We start from the raw sequence: 27,427 nt of genomic DNA, 5'->3' as shown, positions 1-27,427 counted from the left end.
ATCCTGAGGCTGCCAGACACGGCTGCACAATCGCACTGTTACTGTCTGTCCTTCTAGGACTTAACCAACGTTACGACCAACACCAGTGGGTGTCTGGTACTAAGTAGTGCTCAGTGACTGTGTATCAACTTCACCATCTCCTACTTGGCTAAAACCCTGGGCCAAACATAAGAAGAAAAAATGAGGTGGCTACAACATCAAATGAGCTACAGTTCATTTCCACTAACCAATAAAAGGGGAAAATAAAATGATTTTCAACATTTTAAGTTTTCACCACAGATTAGGAGAAAAGTAATAAAACTAAACACAACTGAAAATCAATAATTTGTCACAATAAAAAAAGGAACATTCAGTTCTCAGAAGCCTATTTAAAACACGTTTAGAATTCTATTGCTATGTTAATAGACATTAGAGTTCACTTTATTTTCCTACATTATCAATAATCTTTTATCAAAAGCTAAGGATAAAACAAAAAACCTAATAGTCACCCTAGGCTTCAGGTCTTTAAGAAAATACGGTGTATTCATTCAACAAATATTTATCAGGTGCTTACACGGTGCCAGACCACATGCTGGTCACACAGCAGAGAAGGGGAGATGGCCGCTGCCTGGCATGTCCACGTGGAACTTATGTAGGAGGTGATGTGGGCCTGGGGCCCCGCCTCACAGAGCGTATGGGCCAGCGGGAGGCAGACACACATTGGGCACAAGTGCACACACATGGGTACGGGAGCAGATGTCATAGGTATGGAAATACATGTCGTGCATACACACACATGGACACACAGCGCACGGACGTATGTCATGTATACACACACAATAGAGGGATGTAACCTGAGCCGAGACTAGCCAGCAAAGCTTAAGAAAACCAGTGCTGCCCATCCAAGCACAAGGCTCGGGCTGGGCAGTAATGAGGGAGCACCACCTGCTCTTCCTTTCATGGCAGATCGCGGAGTGGTCCCGGCACCGACCACACCTCAGGTGCATCTCAAATTCAAGCTGGGGTCCCCAGGGAACCTCCAAGCCCTGAGGCAGCAACTTTCAAGCAAGAAAAGTCCCTGCATCCAACACAAACAAAATCCTAAAGAAAATAAAGTCAACCTTACATTCTAAATAAACTATTAAGTTTTTTAATCTAAGTATTATATGTAATAGTCCCTCTGACAAAATTGGTGCTTTTTAAATTTTATTTGGAAAAGGAAATCCATACAACATAAACTCATTTTCTGAACTTTCTGAGCATCAGTCTTCATGCACACCTCTGCCCCGTCCTCCTCCAGTGCTCACTGTTTCTTGAGTGAACGCGTGCATTAAGCACAGCACATGACAGTTTGGAAATTCCACGAGGGAAAAATCTGTGTTAAAATTAAATACATAATACACTGAATTAAAAATGAATTGTTAAGACCACTTATCTAAAGAAAACTCATTCCTACTCATTACTGGAATTCATTAATTACTTACCCCATCTCTAAATAGAACAACATTTAAAAGGATTAAAAAGAGAAAAACTAAAGGAATATTCACAGGCAGAGATATGAAAACTGGAAGATTACTATCATCCTCTAACAATTACAGCCAAAACGTAAATGGAAACCTAACGTTTGCTCGACTATATGAAATCACTCAGCGTCCTCTGCCTGGCGAAACTTCCCCCCACAGGAGCAGCACAGGGAAGGGCTGAGTGTGTGTAGACTCTACAGCAAAAAGCCACCCTCAACAGAAACTAGGAAGATCAAGTCACCAAAAAGGATAACTAAGACCCTGCATGATTATCCAAAGAAGGTGCATCTGTATCCCACAGGAAAAGCAAGCATGTAACTGAGGGGTTTGTGGTTTAAACCTGTGGATTCATTCTTCTCAACATGCAACCTCTTTTGTTACCAACATTAAAACTTTACACACATGAGACATTCACAGAAAGATAGACAAGATGTAAAGGCAGAGGGCTATGGACCAGATGAAGGAACAAGATAAAACCCCAGAAAAACAACTAAATGAAGTGGAGATGGGCAACATTCCAGAAAAAGAATTCAGAATAATGATAGTGAAGATGATCCAGGACCTCGGAAAAAGAATGGAGGGGGCTTCCCTGGTGGTGCAGTGGTTGAGAGTCTGCCTGCAGATGCAGAGGACATGGGTTCGTGCCCCAGTCCAGGAAGGTCCCACGTGCTGTAGAGCAGCTGGGCCCGTGAGCCATGGCCGCTGAGCCTGCGCGTCCAGAGCCTGTGCTCCGCAACAGGAGAGGCCACAACAGTGAGAGGCCCGTGTACCGCAAAAAAAAAAAAAAAAAAAAATGGAGGCAAAGATCAAGAAGATGCAAGAAATGTTTAACAAAGATCTAGAAGAATTAAAGAACAAACAGAGATGAACAACACAATAACTGAAATGAAAAATACACTAGAAGGAATCAATAGCAGAATAACTGAGGCAGAAGAACGGATAAGTGACCTGGAAGACAGAATGGTGGAATTCACTGCTGTGGAACAGAATAAAGAAAAAAGAATGAAAAGAAATGAAGACAGCCTAAGAGACCTCTGAGACAACATTAAACGCAACAACATTCGCATGATATGGGCCCCAGAAGGAGAAGAGAGAAAGGAACAGAGAAAATATTTGAAGAGATTATAGTTGAAAACTTCCCTAACATGGGAAAAGAAATAGCCACCCAAGTCCAGAAAGTGCAGACAGTCCCATACAGGAAAAACCCAAGGAGAAACACGCCGAGACACATAGTAAGCAAATTGGCAAAAATTAAAGACAAAGAAAAATTATTGAAAGCAGCAAGAGAAAAACGACAAATAACATACAAGGGAACTCCCATAAGGTTAACAGCTGATTTCTCAGCAGAAACTCTACAAGCCAGAAGGCAGTGGCATAATATACTTAAAGGGATGAAAGGGAAGAACCTACAACTAAGATTACTCTACACGGCAAGGATCTCATTCAGATTCGATGGAGAAATCAAAAGCTTTACAGACAAGCAAAAGCTAAGAAAACTCAGCACCACCAAACCAGCTCTACAACAAATGCTAAAGGAACTTCTCTAAGTGGGAAACACAAGAGAAGAAAAGGATCTACAAAAACAAACCCAAAACAATTAAGAAAATGGTCACAGGAACATACATATCGATAATTACCTTAAACGTGAATGGATTAAATGCTCCAACCAAAAGACACAGGCTTGCTGAATGGATACAAAAAAAAAGACCCATATATATGCTATCTACAAGAGACCCACTTCAGACCTAGGGACACATTCAGACTGAAAGTGAGGGGATGGAAAGAGATGTTCCATGCAAATGGAAATCAAAAGAAAGCTGGAGTAGCAATACTCATATAAGATAAAATAGACTTTAAAATAAAGAATGTTACAAGAGACAAGGAAGGACACTACATAATGATCAAGGGATCAATCCAAGAAGAAGATATAAAAATTATAAATATATACGCACCCAACATAGGAGCACCTCAATACATAAGGCAACTGCTAACAGGTATAAAAGAGGAAATCGACAGTAACACAATAGTGGGGGACCTTAACACCTCACTTACACCAATGGACAGATCATCCAAACAGAAAATTAACAAGGAAACACAAGCTTTCAGTGACAATAGACGAAATAGATTTAATTGATATTAATAGGACATTCCATCCAAAAACAGCAGATTACACTTTCTTCACAAGTGCGCACAGAACATTCTCCAGGATAGATCACATCTTGGGTCACAAATCAAGCCTCAGTAAATTTAACAAATTGAAATCATATCAAGCATCTTTTCTGACCACAATGCTATGAGATCAGAAATCAATTACAGAGAAAAAAACGTAAAAAACACAAACACATGGAGGCTAAACAATACGTTACTAAATAACCAAGAGATCATTGAAGAAATCGAAGAGGAAATCAGAAAATACCTAGAGACAAATGACAATGAAAACATGACAATCCAAAACCTATGGGATGCAGCAAACGCAGCTGTAAGAGGGAAGTTTATAGCTATACAAGGCTACCTCATGAAACAAGAAAAATCTAAAATAAACAATCCTAGCTTACACCTAAAGGAACTAGAGAAAAAAGAACAAACAAAAGCCAAAGTTAGCAGAAGGATAGAAATCATAAAGATCAGATCAAAAATAAATGAAAAAGAAATGAAGGAAATGATAGCAGAGATCAATAAAACTAAAAGCTGGTTCTTTGAGATGATAATCAAAATTGATAAACCATTAGCCAGACTCATCAAGGAAAAAAGAGAGAAGACTCACATCAATAGAATTACAAATGAGAAAGGAGAAGGAACTGACAATGCAGAAATACAAAGGATCATGAGAGATTACTACAAGCAACTATATGCCAATAAAATGGACAACCTGGAAGAAATGGACAAATTCTTAGAAATGCACAACCTTCCGAGACTGAACCAGGAAAAAACAGAAAATATGAACAGACTAATCACAAGCAATGAAATTAAAACTGTGATGAAAAATCTTCCAACAAACAATAGCCCAGAACCAGATGGCTTCACAGGCAAATTCTATCAAACATTTAGAGAAGAGCTAACACCTATCCTTCTCAAACTCTTCCAAAATATAGCAGAGGGAGGAACACTCTCAAACTCATTCTACGAGGCCACCATCACCCTGATACCAAAACCAGATAAAGATGTCACAAAAAAAGTAAACAACAGACCAATATCACTGATGAACATAGATGCAAAAATCCTCAACAAAATACTAGCAAACAGAATCCAACAGCACATTAAAAAGATCATACACCATGATCAAGTAGGGTTTATCCCAAGAATGCAAGGATTCTTCAATATACGCAGATCAATCTATGTGATACACCATATTAACAAATTGACGGAGAAAAACCATATATGATCATCTCAATAGATGCAGAGAAAGCTTTCGACAAAATTCAACACCCATTTATAATAAAAACCCTCCATAAAGTAGGCATAGAGGGAACTTACCTCAACATAATAAAGGCCATATATGACAAACCCACAGCCAACATCATCCTCAATGGTGAAACACTGAAACCGTTTCCTCTAAGATCAGGAACAAGACAAGGCTGCCCACTCTCACCACTATTATTCAACATAGTTCTGGAAGTTCTAGCCACAGCAATCAGAGAAGAAAAAGAAATAAAAGGAATCCTAATCAGAAAAGAAGAAGTAAAGCTGCCACTGTTTGCAGATGACATGATACTATACATAGAGAATCCTAAAGATGCTACCAGAAAACTGCTAGAGCTAATCAATAAATTTGGTAAAGGAGCAGGATACAAAATTAATGCAGAAATCTCTTGCATTCCTATACACTAATGATGAAAAATCTGAAAGTGAAATTAAGAAAACACTCCCGTTTACCACAGCAACAAAAAGAATACCTAGGAATAAACCTACCTAAGGAGACAAAAGACCTATGTGCAGAAAATTATAACACACTGATGAAAGAAATGAAAGACGATAAATAGATGGAGAGATATACCAAGTTCTTGGATTGGAAGAATCAACATTTTGAAAATGACTATACTACTCAAAGCAATTTACAGATTCAGTGCAATCCCTATCAAACTACCAGAGGCGTTTTTCACAGAACTAGAACAAAAAATTTCACAATCTGTATGGAAACATAAAAGACCCCGAATAGCCAAAGGTATCTTGAGAAAGAAAAACGGAGATAGAGGAATCAGGCTTGTGGACTTCACACTATACTACAAAGCTACAGTATTCAAGACAGTATGGTACTGGCACAAAAACAGAAATATCGATCAATGGAACAGGACAGAAAGCCCAGAGATAAACCCATGCATATATGGTCACCTTATCTTTGAAAAAGGAGGCAAGAATATACAATGGAGAAAAGATACCCTCTTCAATAAGAGGTGCTGGGAAAACTGGACAGCTACATGTAAAAATGAAATTAGAACATTTCCTAACACCAAACACAAAAGTAAACTCAAAATGGATTAAAGACCTAAACGTTAAGGCCAGACACTATCCAACTCTTAGAGGAAAACACAGGCAGAACACTCTATGACATAAATCACAGCAAGATCCTTTTTGACCCAGCTCCTAGAGAAATGGAAATAAAAACAAAAATAAACAAATGGGACATAATGATTAACTTAAAAGCTTTTGCACAACAAAGGAAACCATAAACAAGACGAAAAGATAACCCTCAGAATGGGAGAAAACATTTGCAAATTTAGCAACTGACAAAGGATTAATCTCCAAACTTTACAAGCAGTTCATGTAGCTCAATATCAAAAAAACAAACAACCCAATCCAAAAATGGGCAGAAGACCTAAACAGACATTTCTCCAAAGAAGATACACAGATTGCCAACAAACGCATGAAAGAATGCTCAACAAGAATGCTCAACATCATTAATCATCAGAGAAATGCAAATCAAATCTACAATACAATATCATCTCACACCAGTCAGAATGGCCATCATCAAAAAATCTACAAACAATAAATGCTAGAGAGGGTGTGGAGAAAAGAGAACCCTCATACACTGCTGGTGGGAATGTAAATTGATACAGCCACTTTGGAGAACAGTATGGAGGTTCCTTAAAAAACTAAAAGTAGAATTACCATACGACCCAGCAATCCCACTACTGGGCATATACCCTGAGAAAACCATAATTCAAAGAGTCACGTACCACAATGTTCATTGCAGCTCTATTTACAATAGCCAGGACATGGAAGCAACCTAAGTGTCCATCAGCAGATGAATGGATAAACAAGATGTGGCACATATATATGATGGAATATTACTCAGCCATAAAAAGAAACAAGATTGAGTTATTTGTAGTGAGGTGGATGGACCTAGAGTCTGTCACACAGAGTGAAGTAAGTTAGAAAGAGGAAAACAAATACCGTATGCTAACACATATATATGGAATCTGAAGAAAAAAAAAAAGGTCATGAAGAGCCTAGAGGCAAGACAGGAATAAAGATGCAGACCTACTAGAGAATGGACTTGAGGACATGGTGGGGGGATGGGTAAGCTGGGACAAAGTGAGAGAGTGGTAGTGTATATATGGACATATATACACTACCAAATGTAAAACAGATAGCTAATGGGAAGCAGTCGCATAGCACAAGGGAGATCAGCTCAGTGCTTTGTGACCAGCTAGATGGGTGGGATAGGGAGGGTGGGAGGGAGGGAGATGCAAGAGGGAGGAGATATGGGGATATACGTATATGTATAACTGATTCACTCTGTTATAAAGCAGAAACTAACACACCACTGTAAAGCAATTATATGCCAATAAAAATGTTAAAAATAAATAAATAGAGTAGCAAAAAAAAAAAAGAGGGAGAGCACTCAAATCAATAAAATTAGAAATGAAAAAGGAGAAGTTACAACAGACACTGCAGAAATACAAAGCATCCTAAGAGACTACTATAAGCAACTCTATGCCAATAAAATGGACAACCTGGAAGAAATGGACAAATTCTTAGAAAGGAATAAACTTCCAAGACTGAACCAGGAAGAAATAGAGAATATGAACAGACCAATCACAAGCAATGACATTGAAACTGTGATTAAAAATATTCCAACAAACAGAAGTCCAGGACCAGATGGCTTCACAGGCAAATTCTATCAAACATTTAGAGAAGAGCTAACACCCATCCTTCTCAAACACTTCCAAAATATAGCAGAGGGAGGAACACTCTCAAACTCATTCTACGAGGCCACCATCACCCTGATACCAAAACCAGACAAAGATGTCACAAAAAAAGTAAACAACAGACCAATATCACTGATGAATACAGATGCAAAAATCCTCAACAAAACACTAGCAAACAGAATCCAACACATTAAAAGGATCATACACCATGATCAAGTGGGATTTATACCAGGGATGCAAGGATTCTTCAATATACACAAATCAATCAATGTGATACACCATATTAACAAACTGAAGAATAAAAACCATATGATCATCTCAATAGATGCAGAAAAAGCTTTTGACAAAATTCAACACCCATTTATGATAAAAACTCTCCAGAAAGTGGGCACAGAGGGAACCTACCTCAACATAATAAAGGCCATATATGACAAACCCACAGCAAACATCATTCTCAATGGTGAAAAACTGAAAGCGTTTCCTCTAAGATCAGGAACAAGATGAGAATGTCCACTCTCGCCCCTATTATTCAACATAGTTTTGGAAGTCCTAGCCATGGCAATCAGAGAAGAAAAAGAAATAAAAGGAATACAAACTGGAAAAGAAGAAGTAAAACTGTCACTGTTTGCAGATGACATGATACTATACATAGGGAATCCTAAAGATGCTACCAGAAAACTACTAGAGCTAATCAATGAATTTGTAAAGTTGCAGGATACAAAATTAATGCACAGAAATCTCTTGCATTCCTATACACTAATGATGCAAAACCTGAAAGAGAAATTAAGCAAACACTCCCATTTACCACTGCAACAAAAAGAATAAAATACCTAGGAATAAACCTACCTAGGGAGACAAAAGACCTGTATGCAGAAAACTGTAAGACACTGTTGAAAGAAATTAAAGATGATACCAACAGATGAAGAGGTATACAATGTTCTTGGATTGGAAGAATCAATATTGTGAAAATGACTATTACCCAAAGCAATCTAGATTCAATGCAATCCCTATCAAATTACCAATGGCATTTTTTACAGAACTAGAACAAAAAATCTTGAAATTTGTATGGAGACACAAAAGACCCCGAATAGCCAAAGCAGTCTTGAGGGAAAAAAACGGAGCTGGAGGAATCAGACTCCCTGACTTCAGACTATACTACAAAGCTACAGTAATCAAGACAATATGGTACTGGCACAAAAACAGAAATACAGATCAATGGAACAGGATAGAAAGCCCAGAGATAAACCCACGCACCTATGGGCAACTAATCTATGACAAAGGAGGCAAGGATATACAATGGAGAAAAGACAGTCTCTTCAATAAGTGGTGCTTGGAAAACTGGACAGCTACATGTAAAAGAATGAAATTAAACACTCCCTAACACCACACACAAAAATAAACTCAAAATGGATTAGAGACCTAAATGTAAGACCGGACACTATAAAACTCTTAGAGGAAAACATAGGAAGAACATTCTTTGACATAAATCACAGCAAGATCTTTTTTGATCCACCTCCTAGAGTAATGGAAATAAAAACAAAAATAAACAAATGGGACCTAATGAAACTTAAAAGCTTTTGCAAAGCAAAGGAAACAACAAGCAAGACGAAAAGACAACCGTGAGAATGGGAAAAAATATTTGCAAATGAATCAATGGACAAAGAATTAATCTCTAATATATATAAGCAGCTCATGTAGCTCAATATTAAAAAAACAAACAACCCAATCAAAAAATGGGCAGAAGACCTAAATAGATATTTCTCCAAAGAGGACATACAGATGGCCAAGAAGCACATGAAAAGCTGCTCAACATCACTCATTATCAGAGAAATGCAAATCAAAACTACAATGAGGTATCACCTCACACCAGTTAGAACGGGCATCATCAGAAAATCTACAAACAACAAATGCTGGAGAGGGTATGAAGAAAAGGGAGCCTTCTTGTACTGTTGGTGGGAATGTAAATTGATACAGGCACTATGGAGAACAGTATGGAGGTTCCTCAAAAAACTAAAAACAGAATTACCATATAACCCAGAAATCCCACTACTGGGCATATACCCAGAGAAAACCATAATTCAAAAAGACACATGCACCCCAATGTTCATGGTTGCGCTATTTACAATAGCCAGGTCATGGAAGCAACCCTAAATGCCCAATGACAGACAAATGGATAAAGAAGATGTGGTACGTATATACGATGGAATATTATTCAGTCATAAAAAGGAACGAAATTGGGTCATTTGTAGAGATGTGGATGAATCTAGAGACTGTCATACAGAGTGAAGTAAGTGAGAAAGAGAAAAACAAATATATATTAACGCATACATGTGGAACCTAGAAAAATGGTACAGATGAACTGGTTTGCAGGGCAGAAATAGAGACACAGATGTAGAGAACAAACGTATGGACACCAAAGGGGAAAAGTGGCGGGGCGGTGGTGGTGTGATGAATTGGCTATTGGGATTGACATGTATATACTGATGAGTATAAAATGGATGACTAATAAGAACCTGCTGTATAAAAAAATAAATAAAATTAAATTTTAAAAAAAAGGAAGCAGGCACAAAAAAAAAAACTTTACCCACATGCAAATGATATCACATGCACCAGTGACGTACAGGATTTACCTCACATGAAAGACAGACAAGTTGTCTAAAATCAAATACATAAAATATTAAGAAGTATAACTTAACCATAAAATTTTAAAGAAGTAATGTAAACGTTTAACATTTGTGGAAAGGAAAGTGAAAGCAAACACACCCGGATACAGACAAAGACTCGGCCCTGGTCCGCTCAGCAGCCAGGCTGGGGCCAGCCCTCTGGCTGTGGTGAGTGCTCGCGTCCTGGCTGGCAGGTGTCCTCACATGGCCTCTCCTCGGTGCGTGCAACGAGAAGGTACAGGGAGCCCTCAGGTGCCTCTTCTACAGACACCGATCCTACTGGATCAGGGCCCCACCCTTGTGACCTTATTTGACCTTAATGACTTCCTTAGAGGCCCATCTCCAAATACAGCCTCATGGGGGGTTAGGACTCTACTCTATCTAACCTATGAGTTTTGGGGACACACACATTTGGCCCACAACACAAATTGTAAGTTTATCCTAAAACTCACAAGCATCCAGAACCTACCAACATACCCCATATCGTGCTTTCAGGGTAAGTAAATGTGCTGCTTACACTAGTGTCGGCTGCAGGCTGAGGAGTGGGCAGCTGAACCGCATACCTCCAGACATGGGCGGTCTGATCTCCAGAAGCTGAGGAGAGAAAGAGGGGAAATTACCCAAGGTGCAAACATGCGCTGGCTAGGCTCCTGCTAAATTCTGTACCTGAGGGATTGCAAGTGACTGACTATACTTAAACAGCTACTTCTGAGACTATGTAATGCTACTGAGAATAGCAAAAGTACACAAAGATAATGATTATCTATAAAAATAACCCCCCTTCATCTTAGGGAGGAAAGCTGTGAAGGTTCAGAGAAAATTTACAAGCTGCAGATTTTATTTCCCATCTGGCCAACCTAAGAAAACAGAAACCCAAAATAACTCAAGGGCACGTTCCCATTCACTGAACCTGGATGCGCCCCACAGCTGGCTATGCAGCCCCTGGTACTGAGACCTTGCTATCACCAGCCAGGCCGCAAGGCGATACTTGGACTTGGGAGAAAACAGAGGGCAGGTGAGGGGCACAGGCAGGCCCGCAGACGTGCGAAAGGGCCACCTCCACTGCCCCCACGACAGCACTGTCTGAACCCCACCTTCTCTGCGTGGCTGCACAGCTTCCCCAAGGCAGCAAATGGCGGCACGTGTCTTGTGGCGTCGAATGGATTTAGTGCCTGACCTGCCCATCTCCTTCCGAGTCAGCATCCTGTCCAAACCCCCGTCTGGCGCTCCACTCTCCAGGCCACTACTTTATGTTTCCATTTCCCACTGCAGCTTCCTGACGTGTCTCGATTTCATCCCCTTCATTCCAGCCTGGTTGTCACTGGTCTCCGTCTCTTCCCAACCACAAAACAAATGGCCCACATAACTAGGTTAAACTCCTGGCCTCCTTTACTCCCCAGATGTTGATTCAGGCATCCACTAGCTCTGTGGGGGAGGCCTGTTAAAACTGGACCCTCAAAGGACCCTGCCACCTGACTGACTTGAGTGTAAGAGCACTGATTAGTCCCACTTCTGTCCTCTGTCCTGGGGTAAGCAGAACTGGCCCATGGGCCAAATCCAGGCAGCCACCCACCCTGTAAACACAAACAAGGGTCACTGCCCACTGCCATATCCCCTCATCCGTGCACCATCTCTGCTGCTTCCGTGGCAACGGAGCTGAGCAGCTGTGATTCAGACCGTGTGGCCTCAAGATGAAAACAGTTACTTCTGGTCCTTTACAGAAAAGCTTGTTGACCTCTTATCTAGACAAACACTCGTCCTTCAGGTTACCATCCGTGTCCCCAAAACACCATGGGGGTCCACAGATGTCAGACAGTTTTATGGAAAAACTCAATATGATAAGGTGTCATTTTATTTTTTCTTAATTTTTATTTTAATTTATTTACTTATTTATTTTTGGCTGTGTTGGGTCTTCGTTGCTGCACACGGGCTTTTTTAAAAAAATTTATTTATTTTTGGCAGCAATGAGTCTTCGTTGCTGCACATGGGCTTTCTCTAGTTGCGGCGAGCAGGGGCTATTCTTCGTTGCGGTGCACGGGCTTCTCATTGCAATGGCTTCTCTTGTTGCAGAGCACGGACTCTAGGTGCATGGGCTTCAGTAGTTGCAGCACATGGGCTCAGTAGCTGTGGCGCATGGGCTTAGCTGCTCCCCAGCATATGGGACCTTCCCAGACCAGGGCTCAAACCCGTGTGCTCTGCATTGCCAGGCAGATTCTTAACCACTGTGCCACCAGGGAAGTCCCTATAATCAAGGTGTTTTTAAACTACGTGAAATGAAGACAAACCCAAGGTACCACAGCTCTTTCCAGGAAACTGCCTGGGAAGGAGTAAAGATGCGGGCCTGCAGAGAGCCCGACTCGGGGCTGCTAAATTCCTCATCTCTGTGCCGACGGCGTCAGAGAAGCGAGCACATTCCCACAAGCAGGAAGAGCGGGTGGCAGGGACGGGCTTTGTAAAAAGACCTCCAGGAGAACGCGGCCGAGTTCAAGTTGACATTAAAAGTTCACCTAATTTGCAATCCACTACTCATTTAAAAAAAAAGTACCCCTCAGTATAGTTTTCTTTATTCATTTCTCGTGCAATTTGTAAAATGTCTACTAACGACTAACTTCTGTGAAAGGTGTGGCTAAGCCTGATGCTACTGATGAGAAAGGAATGATGACAGCTGTTTTCAGATCAGCAATAACCGTTCAATAAATAAAAAACCAAAATCAACATACCGGTGAGAGCCAACTGTTCTGATGGATGAAATTTAATGGAATTTACTGCAAAATAAAAATATTACAGAAACAGGTTTAAAATAAGAACATATCAATATTTATTATAATTACAGCATGTATTGCAAAGTTAAATTTAAAAACTAAAGGAACTATGATAGTTCAATATTAAATATCCTAATTCAGTTAAACTATGAATAAACACATAAGTTAAAGAGAACAGAGGTAGTGCCACATGCCGGGGCCAAAAAAAAAAGAAGAGAGATACAATACAAAGTAACTAAATATGAATAGGATTAAATATTCTGCTCAAGAATAGGCTACACAGAAAAAGGATATTAATAATCTATTTTTTATACATAGGGAAGTCACCTAGAGTTAAAAATAAACCAGGATGAAAAAAGAAAACATAATTATAACAAGCAGAGGCAGATTACGGTGGTGCACACTGTTTATTGCCTACCCAGCTGCCCACAAGCCCACCCTTCCAAAAACCCAGTCTGTTCTGTTCCATAAGACTCAGGAACTCAGAGAAGGCAAGCCCCTGATGGCCTAGGGACGGTTCGGATCGGAATGGATCGGGACCAGATGAGAACAGTTATGATACCCTCCCAGTCTCCTCTCCAGATGCAGGAATCTGCCCAAGGTGTCCTGGGGAGGCTCCAGCCCCATGACAACACTGCCCGGAGACTGACCGGTCCTGAGCCTGCCTGCCTGCCAAGGAGCTCTCCTCAGGCAGACAACGAGAGGCTGGAAGGGTGGAGGTCACTGTTCCCAGTCGGCAGCTCCCTGTCACCCCAACACATGCCGACCCAAGGCACTGGAGAGCCAGCCCACGCCCCCCACAGCCCAGACACAGGACGTACAGGGAGCTTCCCAAACCTCAGCAAGTTCTCTCTTCCACTAAGACTCTGTCAGGTATGCCATTAGATTGATACTTTTCTAAGAATCTGAAAAATGCTAGAAGATGCTCTTTTACCATTAACACTAGACCAGAGAGAACTGTGGGAAGAGCTGGTGAAAACTGTGACTGCCTTAAAAATGTTAAATAGAAAATGCCCCAAATAAACACTACTAACAAACAGTATTAATGCTCCCAATTTCAACCATCAATTGTTACTTTCTGGTGTCTATGTGAACTCCAGCAAATCAGTGTTGCAAGCAGGAACATTTGTAATACTCACAGATGACCACAAGGTTTAAGTGAAGAACGCAGGCAACGTGCTTAGCCAAGAATCTGGCAAACGGTAGGCGCCAATGACCACCAGCTGCAGGGCCAGTTTATTCTCAGTACTGTTCACACAGACGTTAACAGCACAACATCACTACGTGGGGCGGGGGGACCCCAGCATGTGTGGGTGCAACGAGGCCTTAAAGCCCAAAGTCAGCGGGTCGGGCCAACCCACAGCCCCACCAGCAGCTTATTCACAGCACAGCTAATGTCACTCACAGCAGCCACATGAGGAATAGAAGAGAGGGGGCCAGAGACCACAGTTCCTTATAACAAGCTCCAAGATCGTGTGTGTCTAACAAGACACATGCCCCCACCCGGCCGGCTCCACTCGGCTCCCTAACGCCAGGGGTTAGGGGGTGCGTGGGGGGAAAGGGCACAAACCTCGGGCACCTCCTCTCTGGAGGCAGCTCCGCCAGTCCACAGGTGGGCACATTCTGCTCAGAGGACCCAAGAGGAAGGAGGCAGGCGCTAGGCACGTCAACCCACCTGCAGGGAGCTGTGCTGATTAAAAACCCCAGGGCTCCACACTCCCCTGTTACAGTAACTCAGTCACACAATCAGCACCACCAGGTGGAAAAAGCAAAAGCAGGGCGTAAACACGACAAAGACAGTGCCCAAAGCAGCCTGTGCTCTGCTCTCTCCTCAGACTCCTCTAAGTGCATGACAAGTCTAGAAAGAAACAGGCACAAACTCATAGCAACAGAGACGGAAGACAGTGAGAAGAGGCACCCGGGAAACGCCAGGGTGCAAACACACGGGTGACCACAGGGGGCCAACAGGACACAGGGGTGATGGCACCTGAGTGGACACGGGGGTGATTGCAGGTGACTGAGTGGACATGGGGGTACATTTCTAGACCGCCAAGTCCCACCAAATGTCCAACACAATGCTTTTGTAAGAAGACCTAAAAGACAAATCCTAAAGTCTTCCAGAGACAAATATCCAACTGCCTATGAAGGACCAAGATTCAAAAGAGCATTATTAGACTTTTAATATCAATTCTGAAAGCTATGAAAAAACAAGTCAGGGACTTCCCTGGTGGCGCAGTGGTTAAGAATATGCCTGCTAATGCAGGGGACACAGGTTCAATCCCTGGTCTGGGAAAATCCCACATGCTATGGAGCAACTAGGCCCGCATGCCACAACTACTGAGCCCACACGCCACAATTACTGAAGCCCACATACCTAGAGCCCGAGCTCCGCAACAAGAGAAGCCCCTGCTCACCGCAACTAGAGAAAGCCTTTGCGCATCAACAAAGACCCAACACAGCCAAAAATAAATAAATTTATAAGAAATAAAAAATTTTAAATTTTTTAAAAAGAAAAAAACAGGTCAGCAGAGCACTATCTTCATTTTCAAAGAAAAGTACTTCCTACATAGAAGACTATACTCGGCCAAACTACCCATCAAGTGTAAAGGTAAAATACATTCTTCAAGCATTTTACAGTCTCAAAATTTTTCCTGTAAGACCCTTTAAGAAGGAAGCTACTGAAAGACAGGCTTCCCTGGAGAAAGAGAAAGAAGACAGGAGGTAACGGAGGACAGAGGTGGAGAGAAAGCCCAGGAGGACAAAGGAGGTAGACTGCAGGCATCTGTGCTACAGTCCTGGGCACCAACTGTCAGAGGGAGGGGAGGCTTTAGGGAGGGGCCAGAGTGACAGCAAAGGAACACAGACATGCAGGGAATGCCACATTTCAGGCAGATCTGCACGAAACAAGACCAAAATAAAAGGCCACTTTTCCCTTCAGAGGAAGCAAAACTGGGGATTGCAAGTAAGGTACGTGCTTGGGAGCTGTGAACTATATGGATGCAGCCACAAGTAGGTAAAACCTGAACATCCATTTAAATGGAAGTTGAGCCGTAACCATTTCACGATGACAAGGAGCACAGAGGGATGGAGGGAGGAAGTGAGCCAATCTCCTTCTCCTTAATAAGAGTCACTTCCTTGTAGAAAACTCCAAAATTAAGAAATAATAAGATAGACTAGTTTTTTAAATAGAAGAAAAAAGCAAACTATTTAAAACTGTTAAAAGTGGTCACCTTTTGAGAAGTGAAAATGAGGAGTGAGGAGGGATGAGCAGGAGACTGCTGTGAATTTTTTATACAGGCTCGCTAACACTTTAATGTTTAGGTTGTCTATTTAGCCTGTCACATCCACTGCAGGCAGCAGCAGCCACCCAGACACAGACCTGGGGGAAGACAGTGGGTCCCAGCTGGAGGGGACGGCAGATGAGGCAGGAGTGTATGTGGGGCGGGGACATTCCATGTGGAAAGGTAGGAGCTGGTTCTCACGCTGAGGCGACAGGGACAGACGAGAGCAGGTACCCTAAGAGAAGGAGGAGCCTGGCCACGGTCCTGACAGGACAGCAGGTACTCCCTCCCCCAACAGGACGGAAGACACGCAGAGGAAGGGGTTTCACCCAAGTCCGTGGAGGCGGAGGGCGGACACCACTGCCAAGCCTGTCAGCAGGGGTGAGGGGTGAGTGAGCCGGGGGGCAGCGTGGCACATGGCCTGGAGCCGGGGCGCTGGGAGGAACAGAGACATCTGCCCACCAGTGCCCACAGGAAAAAGCCCCACATCCACACCCACCAGGATCCCAGGGGCTGACGCACAAAGCACCTCTGCACCGAGGACCCTCCCAATGGAACACAGTTCATGATGCTAGTGCACATGTTCCAGTTCCAAAGTGTGCACAGGTGGCCAGCTTTCTACGCCACCCTTGGGACAACGCTGTTCAGGGAGCTGAGCTGCCCCTTCGTGAAGCTCACACAGTCAGAGGCAGAGGCCTGGCCCTCCCTGGGAGAGGACGCCCCGTGGTCCCACTGCTCACCTGACCCCACGTGGCCCGTGTACTTGGCGAGGCTCCGCCCCGTCTCAATGCTCCAGAGCAGAGCCGTGTGATCTGCAAGATTGAAACGAACATGAGTGAGCTGCCGATTTTATGGTCTTTTTAATAAAAGAGGAAGATAAAAATTCTAAAACTGAGAAGTTACATCACCACCAGTACCTCGTGCAACTGTGCTCAAACTCCTCTGTGATCCAATTGATCCGAGAGGATAGGAGGCCGGTGACCCATCCGAGGCCACAGAACCAGCAGGGGGAACCTAGAGACCTGAATGCCTAGGCACTGTGCACTGCTGGCACCAGGCTGGGGACTTGGGACACAGGGGTCACTTGAGTCAAGGGCTCGTTATTTTGTTGAAATATTAAGACTTTTCAGAATATCAAAAGCTATATTCAAATGCAAGTAGCATCCAAATCCAGTTACAAATTATTTGAGATAATACATGCTCTTTGGACCTCTCCTCTCTGGGCACAGTAATAAAAAGATAAAAAGGAGACTTAATAAGGGAAACCTGAAACAAAATGCCGATTATCCAAGTGAGATTTCAGAAATATCAGAAAAGGGTCTCTGTATTCTTTTCTGAAACTGTAATTTCCAAAACAATCTGGGGTGCTCACATATGAACACAGTCTTAAACAAAAGAAAGAACTTTCTTCATCATTCTAATGACATTAGCATTTCCTATTTCCACTATAAAAGGTAGGAGCTAGTGAGTAACTTTTCACAGGCTGGCAGTCATTTTCCACAAGTGAGCACATTTTTAATTTTAGGAATTTTTTCCTGAAGGATTATTAGGTTACGCACCTTAACTAGCTCTCAAAAGCATCTCCTCTCCAATGAGGAGAAAGGGGGGGGTCTCTCTAACACCACCCTGGGGCTCCTGACGGCGGACTCCTCTACATGCTTAGGTTTCAACGCCACTCGGCCACTTCTGCTTCCAGGGCAGGCCACGGCTGCCAGCAGTGAGGCTGGTGTGGACTCACCGGCAGACGCGGTCCCCAGCACCACAGGCTGCGTCCTCGCCACACTGACGTCCCAGATGCCATCCCTGTGGCCGATATACTCCTTCACGAGCTGGCACACTGCCCTGGACGTGGTGGTCTTGAAGCTGGAGACGATCTGAAATTGTGATGGTAATTTACTGAGCGAATGTGTTTAAGTTAAAAAAAAATAAGACAGCATGTCTTGAAGATGCATAAATCACTGAATAGAAAATTTTAAATGTTACAGCAACACAACATAGGTGCAGCTGGATCTCACACAGCAGGAAGAAAGTCCTTATGAAGGCCTCGGAAGAGCCCCACGATCCCCCCACTTCCAATGCTTGCCTACCTGTGTACCTTACACGTCCTCTCTCACAAATCCAAACCATCAGACAAAATATCCAAATTTTCAAAAAAAAAAAACAAACTTAGGAAGGTATACCCCAAACCCTTAACGCTAATTATTCGTATTATTTGGGAACTTGTGCTTTTTTATTTTTGGTAATTCATACCAACCACATATTATCAGGAGGAAAAGAGTCCAAGGCAGGGGAGGAAACAAAAGACAACACTTGTAATAGATGAGGTTACTGAGCATGGGCTCGGCACCGGCCCTGCACTAGGAAAGGGCTGTCGCTCTGCTCCTGTATGACACAAACAGCAAATAATTCTCACTTTCTTTTATAAGTGCACGAGGAAGATGCTAATTAAACACAAAGAGTTTGGTTTCTAAACTAAGATAAAAGATGGCTTTTCAGCTTTTAATTAAATTAGAATAATTAAATTAATCAGAATACTGAAACCGTAAAATCAAGTGAAAAAGAAAAATGGGTGGTATTACAGAGCTGTTTTAAACACTGATTTATTAGCAAAGCCCTAAAAATGTATCTAAATTTATTTTTAGTATAAAGGCTTAAAACACAATCCACTGTTCCACCACCTCAGGATGAGCCTTCAAATGATTCCTGATACAGTGAAAGACTAAAACAGATGCACAACGGAGAGACCCACTCTTCCACAAGTTAAATAAACAGGGTCCACTGACTGGGTTTAAATTTAAAAGAAGGGCAGGATACAATATGAGCTTCCAAAAGAAAGAAGGCCTTGCTCAACCTCACACCCTCACCTTCCTCTTCCTTCTGAAAGCTCATATCCCACCCAATCCGGCAACACCATGCGGTCCCTCCACAAGGAAAAGTGCTTTTGTGCCTCTGGTGCCCTTCAGACGCCTTTAGGAGGGGCAGGGGCAAAGCGCACGGTGAGCGGTGGGAAGCTTCCCAGACAGCACTGTTACGAGACACAAACCGCCCCGACTCGACCAGCAGAAACTGGGGTCACGGCCAACATTCCGGTCATGGCCAAGCCTCATGCCGACTGCATTTCCAGAGGAGTATGGGGAGAGGGCATGCAGTTGATGATACTGCGCAAACGGTCTCAGGTGCTGCTTCCAGGTGTCCGTCATACTCTGACCACCTATGAACTACTTTAAAAATGTGGACTCAGACACAACTGCAAAGAGGCCCACAAGACAGACTGAATTACTCCCAGGGAACATTTGTGATGGAAAAGCAGAAGGATGCTTCTGAATTATTCTGCACTGAGATACAACTTAAAGTGCTCTAAAAAACCAAAACAGGCTTTTTCACAGCAAAAGATACTTATCTTTATAAAAACCTGTGTGAACAATTTCACAAGTTCCTATAAAGTGGTTGGCCGGTTAGAATGTGGCGCTGTCCCAACAGGCCTTAGAGCTGAGTCCCAGGCCCCCAGGAAGGGTGGGTCTGCGGGGGAGTGAGAAGCCTTCCCGGCTCCACTATGAGAACTCACCCTGTGGCCAGGGCAAAACACGCCAGATCTCCATGTTCACCTTCACTCTTTAAGATGGGTGCACAGTGCTATGAAGATGGTTTTTTCTAATCCAGATGAATTTTTAGTTTCTAAAATGACTGGGGCTTTAAATATGTCTAACACATTCTTTTAAAGCAATTATTGTACATATTTTTACCTTTGCCCAATTCTTAAGTTTTACTACTCATGGTAAGGGGTAACTCTATATAATCCTTTCTTCCTCTACTTCAGAAATGATCACAGGGAATTCCCTGGTGGCGGAGTGGTTAAGAATCCGCCTGCCAATGCAGGGGACACGGGTTCGAGCCCTGGTCCGGAAGATCCCACCTGCCACAGAGCAACTAAGCCTGTGTGCCACAACTACTGAGCCTGTGCTCTAGAGCCTGTGAGCCACAACTACTGAGCCCGCATGCTGCAACTATTGAAGCCTGCACACCTAGAGCCCGTGCTCCTCAACAAGAGAAGCCTCCACAATAAGAAGCCCGAGCAATACAACGAAGACCAAACACAGCCAAAAATAAATAAAATTGAAAAAAAAAAGGAATGATCACAAAGTTTTGGAATTCTAAGACCATACACTGTATACATAAACTGGAATAAACAATATAATTCAAAACAATATAACAAGAAGTTAGATAAGGAAGAACATAACCTCACTTGACATTTTAAAGAAGTAGTTTAATGTTAATTTATTAAAAACTGCAAAACTACTAAGTGTAAGCTAGATAATACAGAATAAAAAAATTTTAATTAGCCACTTACACTCTAGAGTAATCAAAGGAAACACAAAAAGTCAGCAATATTCAGATTTTTAAACAACAAAAAATTACCAAAGACTTTCAAATAAGCAGAAATAGCGTAAGACTGAAGCTGCTCCTTGAATTGCAGTTCATCTCACTGTGGATATCATAAGTAACTTTAAGCTGAAGAGAGCGAATTGGAAAAGTAAAAAGCTAACATTAACTATAGCCTTCACAGCAGACTCACCACAAATTTCAACTTTTTTCTAAGGTTTAGCAAAAGTAATGTACACTCATTAAGGTTAGGTGATTAATTTATCTTTTGTTTATTCCAAATACTCCAACGTGGTGATGCACACAAAATTACCTCAAAATATTACTTCATAACAGTACTCCCCCATAGATAAATTAATTCCCAAATAATTAAATCTTTGCCACTTTAAGAATGTCAGAAGAAGATAATTTTTAAAAAAGCAAAATATGACAAATATCTCTATTTGCCTTGGACACAGACCTTCATTTCTTGATCATACTTAGAAAATTAAAGAAGCGGTGAACTAAAATGTAACTATAGCTCAGAACGTAAGTTCCACTGCTTTATACCCATTTATTAGCTTCTCCAAATTCAGAATCTCCATATCAAGCCAAATAACAATACAAAATGTACTTTCCCACAAAAAAAAACCACACTAACACATAATGTATCAGCCGCAGTAACAAAGGTAACGTCCAGGTGTCTATGCACTGTGGCCACTTAACATCGACAATACTCCTTTTAAAAATTAGGTTTCTCTCTATCGCACATATGTGCACACCCTACATACACGTGACAGGTTGAGAGCCACACGTACCTTGCTGGTGGAGGCCTTGTAGGTAGTCTTCAGTTTCTGAGAAAGCTGGCTGGTACTGTGACTGGCTGCAGAGACACAGAACCAACCGTCAAGACAATCACACAACCAAAGCACCATGAACGTCAGAGCTGGGACAGGGAGACAGCTCGCCCCACCTTCTGTTCCACACAGGAAGACAATGCAAGCCAGGGGCATGGGACATGGGGCTTCCCGAAACCTCCTCTTCCTTCTACACCCACACCCAAATTACATTATTCCAAGTCCTGATGACTGCAGAAAGGAAGTGAGTCCTGTCCTCCACTAAATTCCAAACTCCTTCCGAGCGTAATGTGTAGGGTGAGTCCTGTGGGAAGGCAGCCTTACCTTTGGTTTTGAGCTGGCCCTTACTCAGCTCTGCCCCATCGATTGCTTGTCCTTCGGCAGCTAAACGGTCATTAAGAGTCTCGATTTCTCTGCGCACTGAAAAGTAAAACATGTACTTTTGATGTATATTCACCAAATCCAAAAGTGAACACATAAAAATGTTATACATTAGTACTGTCTAAACAAACACAGGAATGATATCCCAGTAAACAAGGTCACATTTACAGAGTTCCAAAAAACTCAAGACATCATTCCAAAATTAAAAAGCCCACCACACTTCCCACACCAGAAAGACCTTGTGCTATCGGGTCCTCAAGCAGGGCTCTTGGATTTCAACATAGTTCGTGTCCTTTGTACTTTATTCAATGCACTTAAAAATGTTATTCTGACACTGTCCAAAACTCAATGAAACACTTACAATCTAGCTGAGAATACTGAAATTGGGGGGAAAAACATACAATAACAAAACCTAACTATTGTTGCCTGGCACCACAGAGCACAGTGAGGATTATATACCTCAAAGATTAAAAATTCAAGGGGAAAAAAAAAAAAAAAAATTAACATTTGGGAGTTCCCTGGCGGTCCAGTGGTTAGGACTCGGCGCTCTCACTCTCAGGGCCCAGTTCAATCCCTGGTCAGGGAACTGAGATCCCATGAGCCGCGCATGCAGCCAGCACTTGGGCTCTGTGCCTGCCGCTGCCCAGGCTGCCCACGGTGTGCTGAGGCTACAGGGAGGGCAGGGAGGGCGGGGAGGGTGGTGTGGAAGGAAGGCCGAGGGCAAAAGGCTCGGAACAGATCCAGCCTGAGCATTTGGACATGTTCACAGGCAGCAGGAAGCCACCAAAACCATTAAGCAACTGACAGTGTAAACTCCAAGTACCTCCAGCATTAGTTGTTTGTAGCCCTATAGTTTTTCTTGAACAAACTGCATCAACTCATAAAATATAAGGCCTTAGATCACAATGGAAATTCAGTAATACCTGGGTTGCTACAACTCTGATAACAAACCCTTAAAATCAGATGCAGTACACGGTACCTAATTTTTATTTGATAAAAAGTTGGCATAATTACTCACTCTGTAAATTTTCAAGGTGGACTTATAAGAGAATCCAATATTAAAACATTAAATTTTCCAACAGCAAAGTTTAAATGACACAGGATTACACTGTCTTCACCACTGATCCACACCAATTACTTCTAGAGTGAAAAATATTTTAACAATGCAAATGCTATTTATTAGTATTCAATTTTTGGAAACAACTTAAAAAACATGAAAATCCTGATTATGATTACATTTGCATGATATAAATTTTATAAACACAAGCTCTATAAAAATAACAAAAACTGGACTTTCCTGGTGGCGCAGTGGTTAAGAATCCGCCTGTCAATGCACGGCACACGGGTTTGAGCCCTGGTCCGGGAAGATCTCACATGTCACAGAGCAACTAAGCCCGTACACCACAACTACTGAGCCTGCACTCTAGAGCCCGCGAGCCACAACTACTGAGCCCGCGTGCCACAACTACTGAAGCCCACACGCCTAGAGCCTGTGCTCCGCAGCAAGAGAAGCCACTGCAATGAGAAGCCCGCGCACAACGAAGAGTAGCAACTAGAAAAAGCCTACACACAGCAACGAAGACCCAACGCAGCCAAAAATAAATAAATAAATTTTAAAAAATTATTTAAAAAAAAATAACAAAAACTGAAGATAATGGAACAGTGAGAGGGTAAAGAAGGACAGGTTCATTTCCCAACGCTTGACAGTGAAGCATAAATGCATGTGGCCTAAGGCTGACATGGCTAAAATAGAAGATTATTTCAATTTACAAAAATTATCATGACCAAGAAGCCAAGGCAGCCCACAGACGGACCCTGCCTTTCTGACCTCTGCTTTCTTAATTGTGGCCGTGAATGCCTGGCTACCAGCTCCAGAGACACATGGAGAAAATTCCCCATCCCTCCTCTTAGGATTTGATGATCTGGCTGCCAGGACAGGACGACATGCAGGAGAAAGGAAGGACAGCTGGCGTGGGGAAAATCATTCCCAGGGAAAAGCAGTTAGAAAAACCTTTCATCAAAAACTGCTATGGGGCTTCCCTGGTGGCACAGTGGTTGAGAGTCCGCCTGCCGATGCAGGGGACACGGGTTCGTGCCCCGGTCTGGGAAGATCCCACATGCCGCGGAGCGGCTAGGCCCGTGAGCCATGGCCGCTGAGCCTGTGCGTCCGGAGCCTGTGCTCCACAACGGGAGAGGCCACGACAGTGAGAGGCCCGCGTACCGCAAAACAAACAAACAAACAAACAAAACTGCTATGGTGAATGACACAGGTAATGGATCAGTCGTGCCAGGGACTTCCCAACCTGCCCAACTCTAAACTAGCATCCGGGCAGCATCCCTGGATTCAGAGAAAGTGGAAGTCTCTGTATCAAAATCACTGCTTAAGTGTTAAGGCTGGAAAGTTGGAAAGTACGTCCTTAAAACTTAACAGACATTTAAAAAAAGAGGATAAAGTCCAAAACAAAACAAAAATTATCGTGAGAAGAACTAAAAGCAAAATATGCAGAAAATGTTTTCCTTTGCAGTGTGGGATGGGCCTATAGGCAGGGGGTAAAGGTAGATCTTTCCTTCTTACACTGCTTGACTCTTTAAGCAAATGAATACATTGTTTCTAAAATTTAAAAAAAAAAATCTAAAGCCAAGCTAATTAAAAATTCTTTTGATTTACCTTTAATAAGTCAAACAGATAACACACACATTTTAGGAAGTTCTCTAAACACAGTATATTTTAAAGAAATGAATCAATGTTTTCTTAATTTATAGTATACTTTGTGTAGGGAAAGTTATAAGATGCATTCGTTCTTCATAAAATCATAATTCAGATTGCCAGGTGTGGTCAGCAGAATACTGCCTGCCCCAAAGATAACCTGTGAACACATGACCTGGTGGCAAAGGAGCCCTGCAGGTGTGACTGAAGTGAAGGACCTCTGATGGGAGATGATGCTGTGTGACCCAGGCGGCCCATCCTTCCCACGTGTCCCTAGGAGTAAATCAGAGATGGACAAGGAGGACTCTGCCTGCCACTGATGGCTTTGAAGATAAAGAGGAAGGAAGGCCATCGAGCCAAGGACAGGGGGAATGCCAGCAAGATGGGGGCCTCTGTCTTCACACCACAGGGAACTGAGATCGCAACCCAAACCAGCAGGAGACACACTCCTCCTCATGCTCCAGAAGGAGCACAGCTCTGCCAACACCCTGACTTGAGTGTGCAGAGCAGTCAGATAATAAACGTGTGCCATCCTGAGCCCCTACAGTTTGTCAAAGCAGAACAGAAAAGGAATACAAAGGTGAATGTCTACCCACAAATTAAACTCTCAAATATTTGTATGGAGAAGTGAAAAGTTATAAAAGTATTTAAAATAAGAGAGATACTCACATTCTAAGTTTTCAATATAAAGGTTTTCAAATTCTCTTTCTATTTGACCAAACAGTTCCAAAAGAGTACTGCGAACCGAGGAAGGCAGTTTAGAATCCTGTAGAAAAAGAAGATTCTGCTTAAAAGGAACGAAAGAGTGAACGAGAAACTCTGACACCAAGCACCAATATAATTTTTCCAAAGTGAATTATTTAAACTCTTATTTTACATCTTTACATATTTTATTTCTTATACATAAACACTCAAAGAACTTAAAGTTTCTAATTTCTACAGATGAAACTAAAATCAAATTGTATAAATGGTTACCCAGGATGGCATGAGATTTAAGACCAAGCATGTCTTCAAACATGTAACTTCCTTTCACAAGGAAAGAAACAAGCATACCTTATTCAAAAACTCCCAAATTTGTAGAAAATGAAGTTATAAAAAGCCTTTAAGTTCTAGAATATGGTATTATAAATTAATTTTAATAAGCTGTTTACTAATAGAAGATGTACCTTACAGTCCTCATGTTCACTGTGCTTCAAGCAAAATAAATTGGATCATTTCCTGTAACTCTACTCAATACCTAGAAGATTGTTGTAAGGAGGGAAAAGAACCCTCAGCTGTAAGAGCAAAACGTGTATCGGCTAAATGAAAACACCCACGTGGAAGCTCCCAGGCCTTCGCAGGTGCTCTGCCCACCACCAGCACCCTGCCCCCACCAGGCAGGAAGTCAAAGGAAGCAGCAGCAGCAGCTTCCTGGGCCCGGTGTCCTAAGCACCAACTGTGTTCTTAGGCACTCACTTTCCAGGCACTGCTGGTACTGACAGAGGCTATGTTCCACTCCAACCTCCTGAGAGTGCGGCCTAGACAATATTTTGTATGTGCCCCACCCTACCACTTAAGAGTTATTTTCAAACAAAATTCTTAAAAGATATTTCTAAAATAATGTTTCAATGGTTAACTGATGCCAATGTAATTTTCCAAGTGAGTTTTCAAATTTATATGCAGCATAAACTTTTTGATGTTTAATGAGTTGCAAATACAAAAATAAGACATAATGTTTATTAAATCCTTTCTCAGATTAACTTCTTAGGAAGATAGGAATTTTAGGCAAAATGATCTGTAATGATACCAACGTTTAGCAACATGTTTTGAAATAATCACAGAACATGAACATCAACTTTACAAGCTACTTAAAGATATGTGACGCCACTTGTTTAAAAATTCAATCTGGGAGAATTGGTGATAAGCCTCTCTCAACAACCCTCTAAAATACCAATGAAAAAAAAGAAACGACATCTTAAAATAACAATGAACGCAAAATAAACCATCACGATTAACGTCTGACACCCTGTCCACCTGCCTGTGGCTTCCCCCTGCCCATTCTCCCGCACCCCTCATCCACTTAGCCCTCCTCAAGGGGGCGGGGGCGGCACCAGTTGAGAGCCTTGTGGGCCCCTCCCAAGGCCAATCTCCTCTTCTGTGTATCAATTCCTACTCACCTACCCTCACAGTATTTAATGTTAAGGTCATTATTCAGTAACTGAAACGTTACCTTTACTTCGAATGGTAAATGCAGCTTCATGTAAGATGTAATTGTAAAGGGAGACAATGTCAGCATTAACTTCACTTGATAAAATAAAGACAATCAAGGAGACGTGCAGTGAAAGGGGAACTTCTCGACCAGAAGCAAGCGGAGCACAGCCCAGCTCTGCGGTTGCCCCCAAGTGAGAGGTGCTGAACTTCTGGTATCATTTGAGAAAACTCATGACACAAAAGCTACGATTCAGTAAAGTTCTAAAAGAATCTGTGTTTTGTCACAGCCGACGTGAAAGAGGAGGCAGGAGGCCCCTTTCCCGGCCTCAGTTGATGCTTCCCGGTGTAGACACGGGCCTCCCACCTCTGAGCCAAGCACCAGTGCCTCAAATGCTTCCGACTCGTGAATCCAAGACACAAAATTCCCATAAAGACTCCCCAAGAACTGACAGCTTGACTGCAACCCTGTCTAGGGTAATGACCTACGGCTCCACTCAGATGCCCTGATCATTGGCCTCTCGCACCCGAAGTCTGCCCCTTGCCTACCATGCCAAGTGCCCATGCCCAACGCCGTCA

At 42.5% G+C, this 27,427-nt stretch overlaps 1 protein-coding gene and 1 long non-coding RNA gene across 10 annotated transcripts in view; both read right to left on the bottom strand.

The window, feature by feature from the left end:
• Window positions 1–27,427, bottom strand: part of WDR37 (WD repeat domain 37) — a 67,243-nt gene that overhangs the window by 24,641 nt on the left and 15,175 nt on the right. For 8 of the 9 annotated variants that reach the window (XM_033852306.2, XM_033852303.2, XM_073801496.1 and 5 more), the window contains exons 3-9: window positions 25,331–25,427; window positions 21,898–21,993; window positions 21,535–21,599; window positions 18,096–18,231; window positions 17,098–17,169; window positions 13,035–13,079; window positions 10,832–10,908 (exon numbers count right to left, since the gene is read on the bottom strand). In XM_033852306.2, the coding sequence (XP_033708197.1) occupies window positions 10,832–10,908; window positions 13,035–13,079; window positions 17,098–17,169; window positions 18,096–18,231; window positions 21,535–21,599; window positions 21,898–21,993; window positions 25,331–25,427 (588 nt within the window). Of the gene's footprint in view, window positions 1–10,831; window positions 10,909–13,034; window positions 13,080–17,097; window positions 17,170–18,095; window positions 18,232–21,534; window positions 21,600–21,897; window positions 21,994–22,972; window positions 23,095–25,330; window positions 25,428–27,427 lie in introns of all 9 variants that reach the window. The other variant, XM_033852308.2, reaches the window with a different exon arrangement.
• Window positions 1,173–10,785, bottom strand: LOC141278077 (uncharacterized). Its single transcript, XR_012330333.1, has 2 exons — window positions 10,415–10,785; window positions 1,173–1,354 (listed from the first exon to the last, which is right to left on the bottom strand). It is a non-coding gene; the product is annotated as an uncharacterized lncRNA (long non-coding RNA).

This window comes from Tursiops truncatus, chromosome 2 (genome assembly GCF_011762595.2).
Source record: "Tursiops truncatus isolate mTurTru1 chromosome 2, mTurTru1.mat.Y, whole genome shotgun sequence".
In the NCBI taxonomy this organism is placed as follows: Eukaryota; Metazoa; Chordata; class Mammalia; order Artiodactyla; family Delphinidae; genus Tursiops; species Tursiops truncatus.
The sequence above is the reverse complement of the archived record's forward strand: the minus strand, read 5'-3'. Positions and strand labels throughout refer to the sequence as shown.